This window comes from Gymnoscopelus braueri, assembly GCF_963280865.1.
Source record: "Gymnoscopelus braueri genome assembly, chromosome: 3".
Lineage (NCBI taxonomy): Eukaryota > Metazoa > Chordata > Actinopteri > Myctophiformes > Myctophidae > Gymnoscopelus > Gymnoscopelus braueri.
In genome coordinates, this window is record NC_137612.1 from 46,500,438 (window position 1) to 46,521,545 (window position 21,108).

The following is a 21,108-nucleotide window of genomic DNA, read 5'->3' on the forward strand; positions in this document are numbered from 1 at the left end:
AACACAGCAATACATGTCATCAAGTCATGTCATGAAAGAGCAGAGACAAAATTTACATTGACAATTCAATCTCCCCTTTTCACCATAAAAGACCTCCTTGGAGCGGTTGATCTCCATTTTCTCCTGGAAGTACACGGAACAGTGGGGGAATGATAACAACATGGCTCCACATTTGTTGCTTCGCTGAAGTAAATTTATGATGTGACATACAGCGCTAAGAACATCTGCAACCCATAAGTGCTCAAATGATCCTCCAGGCTTATATCTATATCTCTGTCGAAGAGATAGATAGATAGATAGATAGATAGATAGATAGATTGATAGATAGATAGATAGATAGATAGATAGATAGATAGATAGATAGATAGATAGATAGATAGATAGATAGATAGATAGATAGATAGATAGATAGATAGATACTACCTAGCATTGCATGTTGAAACTGTTTGGGCTTGCTGTGACGTCATTTTGACTGATGTCATTCAGTTCCACATGGCTTCATGACTTCATGGCTTCACACACACACACACACACACACACACACACACACACACACACACACACACACACACACACACACACACACACACACACACACACACACACACACACACACACACACACACACACACACACACACACACACACACACACACCAATCATCTCATCCTGCGACATCATCTTTTCTATACGCTACAAAAAATCCAGCTTCCATGACATCATAGCCATATTCTGAATTGTTTAACACTTGTGCCAGACTGATGTGGATATTATGTTCTCTGCCATTTTCGCTCATCTGGATATTCATCAACATTTTAGAATCAAGCCTTATCCTTTTTCCCCACCATTCTGCAGCTGAGCCTGTCTGCATTCATTGAGTGACTTCACAGAACTTAGGGATCAAGCTGCATTCTCCACAGCACCTCTGTAGAGAAACTACATGTACTATATTATGGAAAGATGGACAGATCGTCTCAAAACCTCTGGTCGCCGAGCTGCTCTTCTAACCTTTAAGCTACTGCATGTCAGGTCAACTTGATAGACTGTGTGTCAGCAGCCTAACTGGCGTCGTCGAGAGACATGTTAATTTGTCACAGTGAGGAGATACAGTATGGAAGGGGCGGTGTTGTGGAATTGCAAACTGAGGGGTTGAACCAAGACTCATCTTGCCTTCATTGTCTCTAATGACCCACAGGTTTCAGCAGCAGTGTCAGTAGAGTCGACTGATGGAATGTGATTTTTATTAGTGCAGCATGTTTTTAGTTTGTTGACTGCTTCAAAAGAGTGCAGTGTTCCACTGCACATCTGTCCAACACAGTTTTCTTCTCAATGTTTGTCTGTCTTTTTGTAAGTCTATAAACCTCTCTCTCTCTCTCTCTCTCTCTCTCTCTCTCTCTCTCTCTCTCTCTCTCTCTCTCTCTCTCTCGTCCTATTTTTAAACTCAAATGCATGATTTGCATGACACATGCATGAACACGCAGACAAACGCACGCACGCACATGAATGCACACACACACACACACACACATACACATATTTCAGTGCAGTGGGTCACAGCCTCATGTCAATAGTCAATAGTCTAATAACATTGTCCTTTAGGAGACCATGCATGTCCTGACAGTGATGGCATATTTCATCCCAAAACTGAGGAGCTTGAGCATGCATGTCTGTCAATGCAAAACTTATGACACTTAAATGCAAAACTTATGACACTTAAATGCCACGTAAACTCCACCCCATCAATGGCAAGAGGACATCCCCAAGGCCTACTTAAAGGAATACCATGAAATGTAAGAGCTTTCCTTAACTCTGAAGATGCCATTATCGTTGAAGAAAAAGAAAAGAAAACTATAAATAGAATAATAACAATAAAGATACATATAACTGCAGCAACAAGCGAGCAACAAATAAACAGAGAAACCAGATTTTCATCTGGGATTGTTGCACAGCATGAATGAAGGACTTTGCGGTGGACTCATAATGTTTATTTAAACCCAATTATTTACACCCATATATTTAAATAACAGTTTAGCCTGTTTTGAATTATGCAGGGATGCTAGCTACTTGTTTTTTCATTATGTCAAAGCAAAATAGTGCACAGAATAACAAATTAACCCATGTGGCCTCTAAAATGTACCTAAACAAAATCATTTGGGCTCCTATATTGGTGTGTAATAGACCTTAATCCAAAGGACAGCATAGTAATTCAGTAGGCTAAATGCATCTAGTATACTATATTTGTAAGGGAAATGCTCAGCAGGACTAACACAACAAAGATGCTCTGAGGTTACAGAGAACAATAAGACATTCTAAGAGAAGGAAATAGGCTACTTAAATGGGACTTTTTTTTTATTTCAGCTGTAAAACCACACCACACAAACCATATGACCAAACTTGACTGTGACTGCAGTTTGAAGATAAACCATCCCCCTTCCGGAAATCTCATTTGCATTTGATTTCAGGAATTGGTCTGGCTACAGGCCTGTATGGGCAATTTGGCTGTGGCCGGGAGCTGGGCGGGATTAGTACCGTTGACAACCCCTTCAGCCAATCAGCAGTTCGTTCCCCCCACCACCAGAGCAATGTGACGCAGAGGGACTTTTGAAAGGGCCATGCCAAAAATAGGTTGCTTTATTTGGATACGTGCGTGTCAATGCCCACCCCTGCCTGGACAACTAAATTATATCCGAACAATATCTTAAAAGTAAATTCTGTGCCTCAAAAAATAAGTTTCAGAGCGTTTTGAAGTTTTAAAACCAAAACAGCGGACAGAATTTCAATGGCGGCCCGTTCCATTTTTGTCGGCTGCACTCGGCTCCATTCGGGTTCACTCAGCGAGGACGCTGAAAGGAGAGTTCATGTTATGAACTCCGGAGAAACGCCCAGACAGGCCTGTAGGCTAACCCAATTCCTGAAATCAAATGCAAATGAGATTTCCGGAAGGGGGATGGTTTACCAGGCTAGTTTGAAGAGGTCTCGTGGATAAAAAAAATACGTTAAAATCAAATGAATTAAATCCTGTCCTATAGGTTAGGCCTATAGAGCGTGCCAAAAATCCTGAAGGGGGTGTCAACAAGTGTCATTTGGTAGCGGCGGACATCTTAACATTCATCATGGGTTGACTTAACATTGCCCCCCTCAAGTATGTCTGTCTGCAGCTACTATGCCACGCCCCCCCGTGGTGACGAGTCGTTGGCACGCACTATAAGCCTACCTAAAAAGCGGTAACTGTAGATCAGTGGTGGAAAGTAACTAAGTACTAAACTTAAGTACAATTTTGAGGTATTTTTACTTTACTAGTAAACTTCCAATTTTCAGTACTTTTACTTCTACTCCACTACATCTCAGAGGCAAATATTGTACTTTTACTCCACTACGATATTTGAAAACTTTAGTTACTAGTTTACTTTGTAGATTTTGATTATTATTACAAAACATACATTAACCACTTCAGCCTTATATATATATATATTATTTTCTATTTTGAAAATAGCAGATCTACAAGCTCAATGAATCACGATGCTACGCATTGTGAGCTTGTAGATCTGCTATTTTCAAAAGGTTTTTATACATTTTGAACTTGTGAAATGGGGACATTCAGCACAATGAGTAGGATACTTTTACTTTTGGTACTTAAAAGTACATTGTGATGCCAACACTTTTGCACTTTTACTCAAGCTGGCTACATTTTGAATAAAGGACTTTTACTAGTAACAGAGTATATCTACATTGCAGTATTGATACTTTTACTTAAGTAAAACATGTGAGTACTTCTTCCATCACTGCTTGCTTGCCTACCTGAGAAGAAGCGGTAACTGGAGACTCATGAGATGTTTTGGCGCCACAGCCATAGGGCTGTGCTTGCAGGCAGAGAGAGAGGGGCAGGAGAGGAGGGATAGAAGATGGGAGGACCGAGGCGAGGAAGGAGAGAGAGAGAGGAACGCCAATGAAAAAAAGAGAAAGAAAAATAAAAAAAAGGAGAAAAAAGGAAGAGCTTATAGGACTCCCCTTCAGGCATCCGAACGTGTCTGGACTGTTCTGATGTGCAGCGTGTGTGCAGCCAACGCCAGCAGGGTTAAAGTAACTTGTGAATCGGAAAATAGCTTCTAGATTACAGTATCATCTATAGACTGCATGCGTCTCTCTCCGGCTGCAGGGATGCGCTAACGGACCTACTGTGATAGACTGTACGGAGAAGGACCTTTACTTTGACTTTCACCCCAACAGAGGACAGTCTTCATCACTTAAGTTTCACTCATTTTCTGGATCTAGGCTATGCTACAGGTGGAAAGGGTCGATCAGGTGTGATCCAGTGGATTTAGTGTGTGCAGGAACCGCAGGTAGGCTGCTGCCCACTGAGGTGGATGCCTCTGGGCTCCCATGAGAACTTTTTTTAAGCGTCGCTCCCGTCCTGATCGCATTCTGTCGGATTTATTGGTCTAGTTTTAAAGAGGAGTCGCTGGCTGGAATGCTGGCATTGAATTATATACGTCGTTAAGTGTTGCGAACTAGGCTGACTGCGGTGAACCCTCGTTGGCTACTTCTCTCTCCACTGACTGAATGGTAGGTATTTGAGTTTGTTGGGGTCTGTGTTTTACATGGCCATGCTGGCAGCCTGGCACAAAGTCCGAATCAGCTGCACTAACTGACAGCAAATGGGTTTTCATTCATTGTCAACTGTAATAAAATAATCTATTAACTATAGGGGATAGTCAGCTGTGAAAACACTGTTTAATCTGAATGTATTACCATGAATAGCCATAGACTTAAAATCACCAACTGAATGAAGCAATAGCAGCAAACTAAAAAAAATATTCATTTATTTTTTAAGAAATTAAATCTGCTCCAATATTAACACCCCAGGTGTTTCAATATATTGTGACAGCTTTGCTGTCTCCCTTGTCAAGCATGCTTTGCTGACCTCAGCTGACTTCACACTGAGACTCCATGCATTACTCCTGATAGAATTGACAAGGCAACATTCTGCCATGAGAGAAATGCACTGTCAGAGAAGAGTTGGTATAGCTAAGTGTTCTGAGTGAAGAGATGGACATTTCACTCCCTTTCCTCCCCCTGTCTTTTTAGGTCTTCATGGTTTCAATTATTGTGTGTTCCACTTCTGAAGGAACTCTCCTCTTTACTGTGGCTTCCCCCCCCCACCTCATACTAACTGTTGTGGATAGTAGTATCAAACTTTGTAACTATTGTAGTCTTCTCCTGTTTTCAATAATCAGACTCAGAGTTAAACTTCACCTTTCGGGGCAGCCCTATAGCTTGTGGGTAGAGAAGCCATCTGGTAATGAGAAGGTAATGGTTCACCTGTCAAGTGTCCCTGAGAAAGAAACTTAACCCCTAACTCCCCCCCCCCCCTCCCCGTGACCATCTAAGCAGCCATCAACTTGAGCTGAAACAGAACTGAAACAAGCTGAAACAGAATTTCCCCCATGGTACATGGTATTAATAAAAAACATCACCACCTCTCTCATGCTATCATCCTAGCTCTGGTCCATAGTGTTAGGAGTTCTATATGGACCAGAGCTACCATCATCCTAGCATGCGTTGTTAATTCTGCCAGGCTGGAATTGCATGGGCGGGAGAGTATGTTTTCACCTCTGTCTGTCTGTCTGTCTGTTTGCAGCAAATCTCGCAAACTACTACAGTGGTCAGCGTCATATTTATTGTGCATGCTGTCAACAAGCCAGGAAAGTTCACTCCTATCAAATCTGTAACAATTATGCTAGTTTTGTGATTTATTGATAGCACTAGCAGCACTACTACCATTCCTCCAGGCTATGGAATACAGTATGTGTCTGTGGAACTAGTCAATCGGGCGCATGCTGTCCGTTTGACTTACAGGATGTACTGCACTATCGAGAGAGTGTGTGTAATCCAATACGACATATTTCGGCACAGAGACAGACAGACAGACAGAGATTGCAGCACAGACACATGCACATGCATCGCACACACAGACACACTGACAACACCTACGATGCACATGCATGCACAAAGACACTAGCAGAGACACACGGTACCGCAGTACTTATGACGTGACGTGTGCACACATGCGCACTGCACTCATGCAAAGACAAAGACTTACAGTAAGGCCCTATTTAGATGTCATAAGTGCACAGTCTGAAACGCAGAGCGCAATGTGTGCTCTGCACTGGTATAGTGATGTGACTATACCAATTTTGCTAGTTAGACGGCGCCTTATCTAGGCGTTAAGGTCCGAACACGGCGCTAAGGGCTTGCAGCTTAGGCTCTGACTTAGCCATTGGTGTGTTTTGGGTGTTACATCCGTGCAAAGAAAACAGGCACTTTCTCATTGGAATATATTGATAATCTGGCCCAGATCATTAATAATTGTTTTACCTCTATGCGGGGTCCCTCAGAAATGTGATCTGCACAGTATATTTCATACCGGCAATTTCACAGCTCCGTACCATGTCAGATAACCTCTTAATGTTCTTCCACAGTTGCAGTGGGAATGAAGAGTATCTGTTTACTGGTAGCGTCGTGCCGGTACATGCAAGAGACATTACTTCTGTGAATAGATTGTTGTTCTATGAACAAAGTGCTTCATAAAAGGCAATGTTGGTGTAAGAGATTAGCTGGAAAAAGTTCTTGTATGCACGCTGGTGCAAAGAGCATGGGAGAGAGACAGAAGGCGTGTGTGTGTGTGTGTGTGTGTGTGTGTGTGTGTGTGTGTGTGTGTGTGTGTGTGTGTGTGTGTGTGTGTGTGTGTGTGTGTGTGTGTGTGTGTGTGTGTGTGTGTGACGGTGAGGTGTGCATAGTGGGTTGAGATGCATTGGGATAAACTGAGAGTGAGCGTGTGTGACAAGGAGGCTACCTGAAACCGAAACAAAAACTGTTCAATTAACAAAATGCTTCATAAGAGCAATGTTACTAAGAGATTAGCTGAAAATTATATATTTTCTTGTGTGCGTAAGGAGTGGGTGAGAGAGAGAGAGCGACGACCTCAGCAGAGAATTATATCATCCGGTCTACAAGCCTGCAGATGCCTAGTCTTGCGTGCGCTTGATGCGTCTCTCGCGGGAGCATTATGTACAGTACCTGTTACATTCATCCAAGGAGGGCAATGTGGGAATGACTCTCCATTGCCTCTCCATTTTTTATCCAGCAATGTACTGGTATTCCAGTGGAAAAGGCATTTTACACAGGCATAGGTGGACCACTCGGCCTGGTGGAGATATGCGCTCCACTGAACGCCCCTTTCTCATTCCAGCCATGCTTTGCTATTATCGTGTGGGGGGGACCCTGGACTGCCTCCAACTGTTTAATCCATGTAATGGTCTGCTGCTGGTTACTGTGTGTTTGATGTGAGATCGGCTCTGTTTTTTGTTGGGAGACAGCTTTGAAGTGATCCTCATCGTAGCTGTTATGACATTTAATTTAATTTTCATGTTTATACAGTTATTGTTGGCGTGCCGCGTTTGATAGTGGTGCTCAACTGACAGCTTTTTGGGCTTTTGTATTAAAAGGTTCCAGGCCATGAGCTTTTGAGCCAGCAGGTGAAGGCCTTTTATTTCTTCTCTTTTCATGTCTTTGAATGAACAGAGGGTGATTCATTTGTTTCCTATGAGTAAAGGAAATTCAGAAGAAGGTTTATTATTATTATTATTATTATTATTTGGTAAGCTCTTGTGCAATGTCTTTAATTTAACAAGACATTCCACATCTTCTGACACTCTGATGTTTCATTTGGCACACGTCCCAATGTGGGGGCTCGGAAGATTTCAAAATACGTATGCTAAAAATGTAGTCCCTATGTTTGGTTTGGATGAGGAAATTAAGTGATGCTGTGGTCCATGCTGAGGTGAGAGGTGAGTTTACTCACCCTGTGGGCCAGAGGTCAGGGGTTACTTGGTGATACCGTGTTATATTGTTTCTGACACCCAGAGTGCTGTTGTTTTGTCCCCCTTTGCCAGCTATAAGGTACCTGATGCACCGAGTGCTACTGCTGAATCCAAGACCTGTGTAGGTAATTCACTGTGACACCCCACCCTCCTTTATCCCCTCTTATTCCCTCCATTCCCCTGTCCCCCTGTTCCTGTCTGTCCCTGAGCTGATGTCATGCTGGGGGAGCCTGGCCCTTATACAATCTTCCACTCTGTCACAGCGCGGTTAAACACTGGCCCACCGCCCCCCCTGGGAGAATGGCATCTCCACCAAACCCACGGTTCTGGTATTCTGCCCGGGCTGTGCTCTCAGTAAAGTACAGTTCAGCTTGAGTACAAGTCCCCCCTCAAAGGGTCTGTGCAGGGGCTGCTCCCTCATGCTCCCTGCCTCTCTCTCACTTTCACTTTCCTCGAGGCTCCCATAGCAATTTGAGGAAATTGCTGGTCTTCAGTACAGTGTTCTTTAACTTCTTGCTGATTGATTCTGAGGGTCCCGCTCACTGCTGTGCTGCTGTGTCATTGCTTTTTTAACCTATGAGTTATTTATAATACCCAGGTGGGCCGTTGTGGGCGTGGCCATACCTCTAATACCGCTAATTCCGTCATCCTTTTAAAGTTCCAGGTGTGGAGAGGCCACTCTTGGAATGTGCCAACTGCCAAGTAAAGATCTATGGGGGAGGCCCGAAAATTGCACTTTCCTTTAATAACATGGAAATTGATTCTAAGAGGTCCATTACTTCTACATTAGAGTCTTCACAGCCTGTTCTTTATATTGTACTCTATATGTATATTTTATAAGATTGACATTCAACCTTCGGCCTTCAAGATACATGAATGACATCAGACTCATCACCCTACTCTCCTCATTTCCGGTCTCTCTCTCGACTGTGCTGCCAGTAAAGGCTAAATAATGGCCAACATATGTGACATTGAATCTTTGGGGGCATTTTTAGCCTTCATTGACAGCACAATGGAGAGAGACAGGAAATGTTAATGCAGAGAGTAGGGAGATGACATACTGTACAGCAAGATCAGAGAATTGCGCCCATGTGGTATGCACCCTAACCATTGGACTATTGCCAGCAGGGATTTCGTGCAGGGATTTCACCCTCCCCGCCCGGCTTCCCTCCCCTGAACATGGGCCAATTGTGTTCGTATAGACGCTCAACAAAGCCAGATGCCTGGATTTATACCCACAACCTCCGCGGTGGTGGGCAGGCACTTTACCACTGCGCCGCCCGAGCGTCCTTGAATTGGTGCTTTCATGTGTTTGTATGCGAGTGACAGAGAGAGAGAGAGAGAGAGAGAGAGAGAGAGAGAGAGGGAGAGGGAGAGGGAGACTGTGTGTTTATGTGTCTGTTGGGAAGTACGGAAGGGAGGAGAAAGCCAATTTTATATACATTCTGAATAAACGCTTTCAGCATTTACTGTAGTGTTACTACTTTTAGTTTTCAGCTGGCTGGTTTTTTAAATGGCAATTAAGACATTAATGCCTTTCAATTACCATCTTTAAACGAGCCTTTTCGTAAATGCTTAGACAAATGTAAATATGCTGTGGGTAGGTTGAGGTCTCAACACCTGGCCTGAATAAATTCACCAGAAAGGAAGCTTGGTACCAAAGATGCCGCACAGGAAGCAGAAAAAAATAACTTGAAAGTTAAGTGCGTTCACTTGCCTGGTACTCAATTGTACATAATTTCATTTTATAGGTGTTGATCTTTTTAAATATGGACATTCATTGTGCCTCCAGCTGTGGAGAGGGGAAAAGGTCACTACAGTACATTTGGCATGCATTAAGTTTGGTGACGTGCGATGCATGTTTGGGACAATAATGGCTTGTGGGTTCTGAATTATACCACGGGGACAAACATTTGAATGCTAATTAGGAGTTTCTGTCATTTGGAAATGTCTGAAATGGATGCCAGTTGTTTTCTTCAGACAAATTTAAATTAGACCTGACCAACTTCCTCATGTCTCAGCTTTTACTAATGCACATGATTACAGTTCCCAAATCCTGGTATTACACAGGGATATGAGTCAAGTAATATTAGAGGAACCTGAGGTCTCTATACTGTCGGTAGGAATCGAGGCTCTCTCACCAACCTCTTACACTTTATGCATCACAGCTGTTTGTGTGCGTGCGTGCCACACAAAGTATTACAACAAAATTGAGTCTGCAGTGCTGCCTTTTGCAAACTTATTATCAAGACGATCAGTCTCTGAGTGTCAAGCTCAACTCTCTCTCATGCTAGGGAGATCTGACTGAGGCACTGTGACGGTCAATCTGGTTTGGGCTAGGGGTTGTTATTCCACTGGTGCCATGCAGGGCAAAACATCCACGACCTCCAGATGATGTTGATTTCCGATACAGACATACATCGTGCCAGTAAATCATTTCTGTCTGCTGTCATCATGCCACATCATCCTTACGCTAATGTACAGTAGATGTTTGATATGGTGAAGTTAAATAGTTCCTTGTGTTTTGCCTCTGGGGTTCCTTAACCATTGCTATACCTTTACATTTTCCATGTATAGGATTGCAGCAGATCAAGGTTGGCTGCTTTTGGCATCTGTAAGCTATTTGGTGTAGCTCCTCTGCTGCACATGACATTTCTGAAAAGGCAAGTGGAAGTTGCACTGGGAGAAGTATGTGCCAGTGCTGATGCAAAAAAGAGGAAAGATGCTATCAGTTCAGCTGATGAAGTAGAGTCACTATAGGAAATGTTTTCATTTGCATTTACAATACTGTAGGCTACTGTAGCAAGTAAGCTGGGGTTGTGGAGAGTTTCCTCTGTATTATTTTGTAAGAAAAGATGTTCAGAGATTAGTGGTTTCACCATCTTTTTTTTCCTCTGCTGTCTCTGCTGATGGGACTCCCTCTTTCATTGGTGTCGCCCAGATTGCGCCTAAACCCTAACCTTTAACTTCACAAAAACTATGCCTAAACCTAATCTTAACCTAGCCCTAACCTCACAAACACTATGCCTAACCTTAACCTCGCAGCAATGATGCCTAAACCTAACCTCAAAACCCCAAAACCCTTAGCTGTTTCCAATGCTCATTTGTTAATTGCATGGTCTTCCTTCTCTCAAGTTCAGTCTATTATGTTTCTACATGGCTTATTGTGCATATTGCATATAGCTTTTTCTATATTGCATATTGCATTTCTTGGCCCCTGTATTGCTACTTGCAGCTATATTTCCAATTGTTATTTGTTCATACCTTGTACAACATTTTATATTTCCCTGCACTGTATTTTTACATTTGCAGAATCTAAATGAAATTGACCATTTGCAGTTCCTTCCTCAAAAAGAGAGATGTGCTGCTGAAAGTTAGACTAATTGAGCTGTTACAGAAGCTTTTAGTACTACTGTGTATCTACAGTGTGTAGACAAGAGACAGAGACGTACAGAGCCAACAACAGACAACAGGGTTCTACAGGTCGAAAAACACATGGAAGTTGATTGTAGGTGGTACAGTAGTTATAATTAGTTAGTAGTTAATAATAGTAAAAAAAAAACAATTACACCCAGTGTGAGTAAGCGGTGCTTACTCTGTTTGATGAGTGTGTGCTGGTATTCAGGTGGTACTACTCTGTTTGATGAGTGTGTGCTGGTATTCAGGTGGCACTACTCTGTTTGAGGAGATTGTGTTATTCAGATGGTACTACTCTATTTCATGTATGTGCGCTAGTATTCAGACGGTACTACTCTATTTGATGTGTGTCCACTAGTATTCAGACGGTTCTACTCAATTTGATGTGTTGGCACTGGTATTCAGACAGTACTACTCTATTTGATGTGTGAGCGCTGTTATTCAGACAGCGCTCTTTTTCTTTTTGTTAAGATTTATTTTTGGGCTTTTTTATGCCTTTATTGGTAGGTTGACAGGAAATGGGGAGAGAGATGGGGAGTGACGTGCAGCAAAGGCCGTCGGGATCGTGACTCGAAACCGCAACGCGCTGCCAGGCTACTTTGGAGCCAGCGGTCCGGGCCATTCAGACAGTACTCTATTTCAATATGATGCTACTCTATTTGATGTGTGGGCGCTGGTATTCAGACGGTACTACACCTACTTTATTTGATGTGTTTGATTCAGATGGTGCATGTCCTTAACTGGCCCATGTGTTGCACTCCGCCTACTGTTTGTGTTTAATTAGTGTAATAGGTTGCATCTTTGTGTTGCAATCAGCTGCAGTTGTTGATGCCGTGCTCATGCAAATACTAGTCACATGTGGAAGCGCCTGGCATAGCTTAAAAACATTCAAGTGCAGTCAAATCAGTTACAAATACTACAGACACATCGTTTTGTCAGGGAAATTGTGCTACAGTATGTGACAGATTAGACATGGAAAAGTCATGGAATTTAATGAGCAGAAATGTGAATTATTTGTAGATTAGATAAGTGATAAACGGTCTGCAGCCTGGGATGCAGTTGGTCTCATTCACCCAAGGAAAGTTTTGTTTTGAGAGATGAGGAGATGATTATAAATATCTAACGCTAGCTGGCTGGTAGGCTAGGGATGACCTCAGGTACAACTTCTTGCCTAATTAATCAGAGTCAGATTATCCATAAATATATCCTATTGCATGTGTCTTTCAGCTCAACTGAGATGGAGATCTCCCTCTCTCTCTCTCTCTCTCTCTCTCTCTCTCTCTCTCTCTCGCTCTCTCCCACTGCGTCTGGGCTCTGACCATAGACAGTAACAAATATGGACAAAGTTACGCCCGTAAACTCTACAGAGTACAGACCGTAAATTAAGCAATTTTTCAACTATTTCAAATCCGCCATCTTTCTATATCCTATGCACTCGGAAATGAATGCTATTGGTTGGGACCAGAGCGGGGGTGGGGAATGAATGCTATTGGTTGTGTAGCCTGTCAATCAAATCATCACAAGGTAGCCATGCCCCTCCTACAGCATACCCAACTTTATCATACATTTTAAAATAAATGGGACCATAAATTACCAAAACGCATATCATGGTGATTGAAAGAAGACTTTAAACTAGCGACTGGAAGCATATAGTATTTATGACAAGTGTAAAGTTCGACAAAAACCCATCCGCTTGAATGGAGCTTAATCACTTCTGACACCAGCAGGGGTGAAACAGCGAGACTACATTCTTATGAAATGTCTCTTCCTATATTATAGCCTCAATTTACAACTGGGAAGCTGGCCCCTTGGCTCTGACACAGGCTCACACAGCTGGACTGGACTGTGCAGCATGTGTTTGGTGCTACTGTTTACAGAACGTATCATTCATCAGTGTGGACATTCACATAATTATCCTTACAGCTATATTTATCGTGCTCATTGTGAACAGCGCTATGCGCTATACAGAACTTTTGACTCCATTGAGAGATAGAGTTAGGAGAATCATGACACCACTCCCTCACACACTGTTTTCATCTAATCATTTGGACTGGAAAAAAACAAAAACAAAACATTCCTTTGATTCCACCCCACCATCTGTATTTATCTTACCTCGCCCTGTGTGATTTCTTTTTCTGTTCTGAAAGAATCCAAATTAACCTGACATTACTATTACCCTTATGGCATGCCATAGGGTTATCTGGATTATTGGATTTAACTAGTCCATACCCGGGGATGTGTGCATTCAAAGTAGTAACAGACTTTGGGTTATGTGCTGTGCTGTACAGCAATAGTCCCAAACCTTTTTGGCCCCAAGGAGGACCCCTACCTCCCATAGAGACACACGGCCGGAAGCGGAAGGCCTACAAATCCACGCCCACTTTTGACACTCGGGGTCCGTTAGAACGATGAACTGCATCTCTCAATGCAATCTCTATGAGAGGCATTGTAAAATACCGTCATTTCACTGGTTAACTACTGAGGCTGTAGCGTTTTTTTTTGTGTTCTAATAATCTGTCCCATTTGTTTAATTTGTCCTTTTTAATGTCCCATATCTTTCATCTCGATATACTACCCACAATATACTATAATATACTCCATCAGTATGTCAAAACCGCTAGCATCGGAGATCCAGACTTTAAGTGGTCGCATCACGGACGCATCCCTTGAGGTTTTCAATACCCAGAAAACTGGCGAAAGTGGCCGTTTTCAATAGGTTTTGGTCATTATCTCTGGAACAGAAGGTCCAATCTGCTCAGTTCAAAGCTTGTTGGATGCGTGACTTTGAGGACATTAAGCACGCAATGACACATTTTCGGTTTTTTTTTTTTTTAGGGGAGGCGAGATCTTAGTTGGGCAGGCGACCGCCTCTCCTGCCTCTACAGTGTGGGTACGCTGTCGGTCGGCGCTCGGCGCTCGTAAAGACAGTGATGTCACTGAAATGCCCGTCTGCTGTCTACCCTCTGCTGTGTTAGCATTATGGGTAACTCGTTAAAGTGGCAAATTAAATGTGAAACACATCAACTATTAAGAAAGCAAGAAGATATGTTGACAAAGACACTCCATACATTTGGAAACATATTTTTATTTAAATCAATATCGTCTTCAGTTAATGCAGGATAATTTTAAAAGTAGGCTAACTTTCATATCCTCTCATAGGGAATGCATTGGCAGCTGCAGTTCATCGTTCTAACGGACCTCGAGTAGCGGCGCTGTCTCAAAAGTGGGCGTGAAATTTGTAGTCCCCGTGTGTCTCTATAGCTTGGGGGGCTGTAACCATGGTGACGGCTGTAAGCTGCCGACTATAGCTCCCATAGCCCGAATTCCGAAAAAACGCTAATAAACAGCTTAAATTTTGGGAAAGTGAAAAACGGGCGTCACTGTTCCGTGCACATGCTAATGGTCAATGCCTGTGTGCAAATTCAGATCAATTGCTCCAGCCACTGAGGAGAATCGGGCAGAACAGGTGATTTCGGTGACAGAGGTTTGTGGAATTATAGGAGGATTATAGGAGGATGGCCATTCTGTCTTTCAAAAATCTCTTTGTGTGCCCTACAGTATGTAGAAACACCTGCATGGGCAGGTGAAGTGGAGTTGCTTTTTGATACAATGTTTACATTTATAAGTCTACTAGTCTTGAGATCTATAAATTCCTTCTGTTGTACAAGGTTAGAGCAATGATTACAGGTGGTTTACAAACATTTGCAAGTCCTTATCTCTTGAGCCAATGGCCCTCTCTCCTAACTGGAACTGTAGATAACTAAAGATGGATCCCCTCTGAGGTTTTCCCAATTTGATTTGATAATTTGTCTAATATGTTGAGACGGTTTACTAAAGCACAGATTTGACACGTGAGGTATATTAGTTGTCGAAGTTTGAAGCGACCTTACTCTGACCTTACTCTAACCCTAGTAGTGTTTTTGTATGATCTATTCAGGAAAACTTATCGTCAATTTCAGAAACTTCTGAAATTGTCCTTAAGGAAATTGTTCTTTTGGTGGTGAAGACCCATAATGTAATAAGTAGGGATGTAACAATATTGTCGTTATGGTGAATTCATTACATTACATTACAGTCATTTAGCAGACGCTTTTATCCAAAGCGACTTACAATAAGTGTATTCAACATAGGTAGGGAACGAAAACTACTAATCACCAGAAGTCTTTAGTGCATTTTCTGCAAAAACAAGCAACCAAGAGTATACCTAGCGCTAAGGTAAAAGTGCAATATATCAGCTACCTATTTCCTTAAACAGATGAGACAAAATAGCTAAATCAAATGAGCATGAGCTAAAACAAATAAGTGTATCGACTAAACAAGATCCAATAAACAATACAGCAATAGAAAACAAGCGTTCGTACAACTAGTTAACAACAAGTAGGTCAGGCAGAGAGGAAGGGTAGTGTTTCCTGAAGAGGTGGGTTTTCAGTCTGCGGCGAAATATGGGCAGTGACTCTGCTGTCCTAACATCAGTGGGAAGTTCATTCCACCACTGTGGGGCCAGAACAGAAAAGAGTCGTGACCGTGTGGATCGGCCAGAAGGACCCTTGAGTGACGAGGCAATCAGTCGCCCCGAGGTGGCAGACCGAAGTGGTCGGGCAGGGGTGTAGGCATCGACCATAGACCATTCATGTGGTCAATATTATCAATATTGTCGCGGGCCTGTGATGGCATCTTCCGTATACAGTAGGTATTCAGACCGAAAATTTTATTGTTTTGTTTGAACAGCAGTGGAGTATTGATTCTTTTATTCATTTATTTAAAGTATTGTGATAAATATCGTTTCGTGAACTTGTTATCGTTATATTATGGTTTGGGGACTTTTTGGTATCCTTACATCCCTAGCAACAAGGAATTACAATCTATCTAGGTTTATTGTCAGGTTGTCTTTGTTCTTTGACCCTATCTACTGTACTTATTTAACCGGTGTCCCTCAGGGGTCTACACTTGGTCTATTCCTTTTCCCCCTCTATGCCAAATCTCTTCACCAAAAATAGCCAGTCTGTACTTTAAGTTCACTTTTAGATCTGCTATTGTCACCAAATGTCCACCCCCAGAATAGGGGCTAGGTTCATGTAAATATGTTTAACAGGCTGAAACATTTAAGACATGATGTAACTGAATAAAAGGTTATGGATTATGGAAGTCAGTAAAGTCAGTGGTGTAAGTGAGTGCATGTGTGGATCGGATGATATGGTGCAGTGGTGTAAAGTCCAAAAATGCAAACCAGACCAGACAAGAGAGAGAGAGAGAGAGAGACTGATTGGTCATAAGATTATAAAGCCTAGGGAATCGCCGGGCCCCCTGTTCCCAATTTAGTCCATGCCGGTCTGCTCCACCCACCAGATACCTGCCAACACAGACTAGAGGAATCCTGCAGTAACGGAGGCTGCGGTTTCAGGACCACATTTCTAGTACTCTATACAGTAGTTTGTCAGGACAGCGGCACCTAGCGAATGACCATGTCATGTCCATGTGGAAAGCAAAAAAATGTCAATTTTGATATTGGTTATAACAGATTCACATCCTACAGGCTCTCTGCATAACTGTAGTCCTGGGTTTCAGAAGGTGGCATACCCGTTTCGTGTTCTGGATCATTTTCCCATATGTTTGATTGGCTCTGCAGCAGATTTGAACCGGAGACACCGGAAAGTGTATGCCGAGCCAATGGAAAATTGGGACTACAGTTACGTATGCACATATACTATACCTGTAGGTACTGTATATGCAACTCGGACATCCATGAGTCAACAGCCTGACCATGACATCACTCAGTATGGCCAGTCGCTCGACTAACCTCATGAATATTTCTTTTATAAATATGAATTGTATGAAATAACTTTAGTTTATTATTACTTTCTTTATATTTGTATCTTGTTTACTCATTACTGTATGCTGTGAATTATTGTCTTCTTGTTGAAAATGCAAATGAAAACAGTTTATATTGAAAAGGGGTCTGAAGATGCCTCTGCGCTCCTCTTTCTACCCAGGTTGTGAAGATGTGGAGCTGGGCCTTCCCAGTGGCCGTCCTGCTGTCTTCAGTGAGACACACACACGCTCAGGGTAAAGACACTTTGGTTCATTAACCCATTAAAACCGGGAAAGCATCTGTGTCATTTTAGATTTTAGCTATACATATAGCACATTGGTTGGCTATTCAAAAATAGCAGATCTACAAATGTGTGCAAATCTTTGAATATATATATGTTTTTAAAGCTAATTATTATTACTGAAATCTTTGCTTCTGGGGGTTCCTGGAGCAACATATTTTGAGATGGGGGTCGGTGGCCAAATACATATAATTTTGGGGGTCCATGACATCAAAACATTTTGAGAACCACTGATATAGCAACATACATTTTTCAGAAAACTGTTAGGATTTAACAGACATTTGTAGAATCGGCCTCAGGACTTAATGGTAATGGGTTAACCAATACTTGTTCTCCACCATCACATAAGCCCTGAATTCTTACCCTACTGTGGTGTGTGTGTGTGTGTGTGTGTGTGTGTGTGTGTATGTGTGCGTGTGCGTGTGTGTGCGTGCGTGTGCGTGTGCGTGTGCGTGTGTGTGTGCGTGCCTGCGTGTATGTTTGTATTTCAGGCAGGTGTAATAATGTGCGAGCTGCAGACATTGTATTTCTGGTTGATGGCTCTTCCAGTATCGGCAGAGCTAACTTCGTCCAAGTGAAGGGATTCATGGCTGGCATCATCAAGCCTTTTGCCGGCTCTGTCAGTGAATCAGGGATACGCTTTGGGGCCGTGCAGTACAGTGATACGTCCAGGTGACTCAAGTTCACACTTATCTGTAAAGCTGCAACCTTTTTCCAGGTGATGAGGTTTGCTAAAAATGCATGTTTTTCCTCCTGCCAGGGTTGAGTTCACCTTCACCACCTACCTGAATGGTACAGAGCTCATTAGCGCTGTGGAGAACCTTAACTACAAGGGTGGAAATACGCGCACCGGCGCTGGACTCAAGTATGTTGGCGACAACTTCTTCAACCCTGCGTCGAATCGTGACGTCCCAAAAGTCAGTGAGAAAAAGGCGGAGGGGGGGGGGGGGGGGGGTTTAATACATTAAGACCCGGAAGCATGTAATTTTTTCGATTTCTTTGGCTATGTTTTGAAAAATCGTGAAAAATGTTGCAAATCTTTGAATATATATATTTTTTCAACATCTTTAACTCAAATCTTTTCTTCTTTAACTCAAATTCTGGGGGGTCCCTGGAACAAAATGTTTTCAGATGGGGGTCTGCGGCCAAATACATATAATTTTGGGGGGTCCTTGACATGAAAACGTTTGAGCACCACTGATATTATAGCAACAATACGTTTTTTCAAAAAACTGTTAGGATTTTAGAAGACATTTGTAGAATCCCCCAGAAGCAAAGATTTTAGCTACAAATGTTTGCTTTAAAATACATATCTTCAAAGATTTGCACAAATTTGCACAAATTTTCAAAAATACTGCCGCGCTATGAGCTTGTATATCTGCTATTTTTGAATAGCCCAAAGAAATCTTAAAATGACACAGATTCTTTCCCGGTCTTAATGGGTTAAGGGTGAGCATTGTTGTTGAACGAATGTCGGTAGAGCGTATTTAATGTATTTCTTCCTCTGTGTTTTGTTCTTCTTTCTCTGAACGCTGTCACTCCTCTATACCAGATCGCTATACTGATCACAGACGGAAGGTCACAAGATTCTGTGCAGGAGCCGGGACAGAAGCTACGTGGTCAGGGAGTGCAGGTTTTTGCAGTTGGTAGGTGTCACCTACAGAGGAACCCTCTGTCCCGTGTTGCAGTTGTTTTCTACAGTGTGATCGAAGGAAAAGCCGCCTAGAACAGGATTTGTCTGTATGTGTGTATATTTCTGTCTGTCCCCTCAAAAGTAGACTTCAAGACTTGGTTATCTGAACTTAGCCTGGTAAAACACACGCCTTCCGGAAATGGTTTACCTGTCTAATCTGAACTTACCTGTATATTACTTATGGAGAAGATTTGATATGACATGATGGACAATTCAAACAAGTTTTATGATACATGGCAGCCATTTTTAGATCATCTTGCTCAAATATACAGTATATTGTATGCCTTCCCCTTTCCACATACGCTTTATCTAGCAGTGTAACTCATTGTAATGACCATCATTGTTTTGAAATAATGCCCTGTTTTTTTTATTTTCTTGAATTTTTGTCTTTGTTTATGCTCCTTTTTCTTTTTCAAATTTGTTTATGTCTGTCTTATTTTTTGGAAAAACTAATACAAATATTATAAACAAAAGTAGACCAATCACAATCAATCTGTACTATCAGGAAATGCCTGGTGAAGTGAAAGTCAAATTAAGTGTTTTAGATCGTGGTTCCTAATGTACATAAATGTTTATTTCTTGTTGAACATTGTTCTTATGAAGCACATCTATACTTATAGGTTAAGTATTTAAAAGTATTTAAAAAGCGCACTTTCCATTTGGCCAAACGAGACCATCCGAATATTTCCTGTGTAGCGTGGTGTCGCCATTGAACACGTTATTGTGATTTGTGAGTGTGACTGTGGACAAGCAACTTACTCGTCCTGTTTGTGTCGCGTCTATGTCTTTTGTTAACTTCATGTGTCTGTTTGTTAGGTATCAAGAGTGCAGACCAGAAGGAGTTGGCTCAGATAGCCAATGAGCCCAGCAGCGATTTCACCTCTTTTGTTGGGGATTTCAAGCTGCTAAACACACTACTGCCTCTGGTTGGCCCCAGGGTGTGCTCCAGTTCAGGAGGAGTCTATGCCAGCGACGGTATCACCACAATTTAAACTCAATTATACACAATAACATTTTGAGTTTGTATTATAACATACATGGGCAACTGGCGGCCCGGGGGCCACATGCGCCCCCCTACAGTACCTTCACTTAATGCGGCCCGCAGGTTAATATCGGAATACTGATATATTATTGATTTCAGCTGTTACAATTCCAAACATGGAAACATGACCCGCTTTAATTACTTCAGTCTATATTAGTAGCTTAATGACTAGTATTAAAGTATTACAATTCTGTTTTATATCTTTTTTATGTCCAATGTATCTGTATTTAAGTTCATAAAGTTAAATAAGTATAACTAAATGCATTTGAAATTAAATAAAAATGTAACTTTTCAGGATTCCAATTAAAAAATAGCACAAAAAAAAAAAGAATTCCAATTCATAAAAAGTAAAAATAGAAAAAAGCAAACACGAAAGTAGCAAAAATAGCAGATTTACAAGCTCAATTTTTGAGCTTGTAAATCTGCTATTTTTGCTACTTTCGTGTTTTTTTTGCTACCGACAGTATATGCAATGTGGCCCTCTGGACTCGAGTAAGTGTGGAAATATAGTGGCCCTCTCCATCATCAAAGTTGCCCACCCCTGTATTATAAACTAGTAGATTTCTGTTGTCTCTGTCTTGTCGCGTCTCTCTCATCACCCCTTTCCCTGTCTCCTTTACTGATAGAGGCATTTTCCGGTCCATCCAACCTCCAGTTCTTAGGCCAGACCTCTGAATCTCTGAGGTTCCGCTGGAGTCCTGCTGGGGGGCCTGTGAGTGGCTATGTGGTTCAGTACACGCCCCTCTCTGGACTGGGCCAGCCTATCACAGCAGAATTACGTCAGGTGAGGGATTTCTTTTTCCCCAAAAGAATTATCTGCCAGATATCCTTGAACATACGGTCTCACACATCTGATGTGAGTTTGAGGCATTACACTGAGTAACAACAGTATCAAAACATTTGCAAATGATTTACACATTTAAAATGCATTTATCAAACAATAAAGCATAAGGAAGCTATAAGTGT

At 42.1% G+C, this 21,108-nt stretch overlaps 1 protein-coding gene across 1 annotated transcript in view; it reads left to right on the forward strand.

Moving 5' to 3' along the window:
- The first annotated feature begins 4,048 nt into the window (after positions 1-4,048).
- Positions 4,049-21,108, forward strand: part of col7a1 (collagen, type VII, alpha 1) — a 136,685-nt gene continuing 119,625 nt past the window's right edge. The window contains exons 1-7 of the mRNA XM_080424385.1: positions 4,049-4,563; positions 17,288-17,360; positions 17,899-18,079; positions 18,168-18,324; positions 18,960-19,053; positions 19,917-20,075; positions 20,769-20,926. Coding sequence (XP_080280511.1) covers positions 4,561-4,563; positions 17,288-17,360; positions 17,899-18,079; positions 18,168-18,324; positions 18,960-19,053; positions 19,917-20,075; positions 20,769-20,926 — 825 coding nt within the window. The 5' untranslated portion in view covers positions 4,049-4,560. The remainder of the gene's footprint in view (positions 4,564-17,287; positions 17,361-17,898; positions 18,080-18,167; positions 18,325-18,959; positions 19,054-19,916; positions 20,076-20,768; positions 20,927-21,108) is intronic.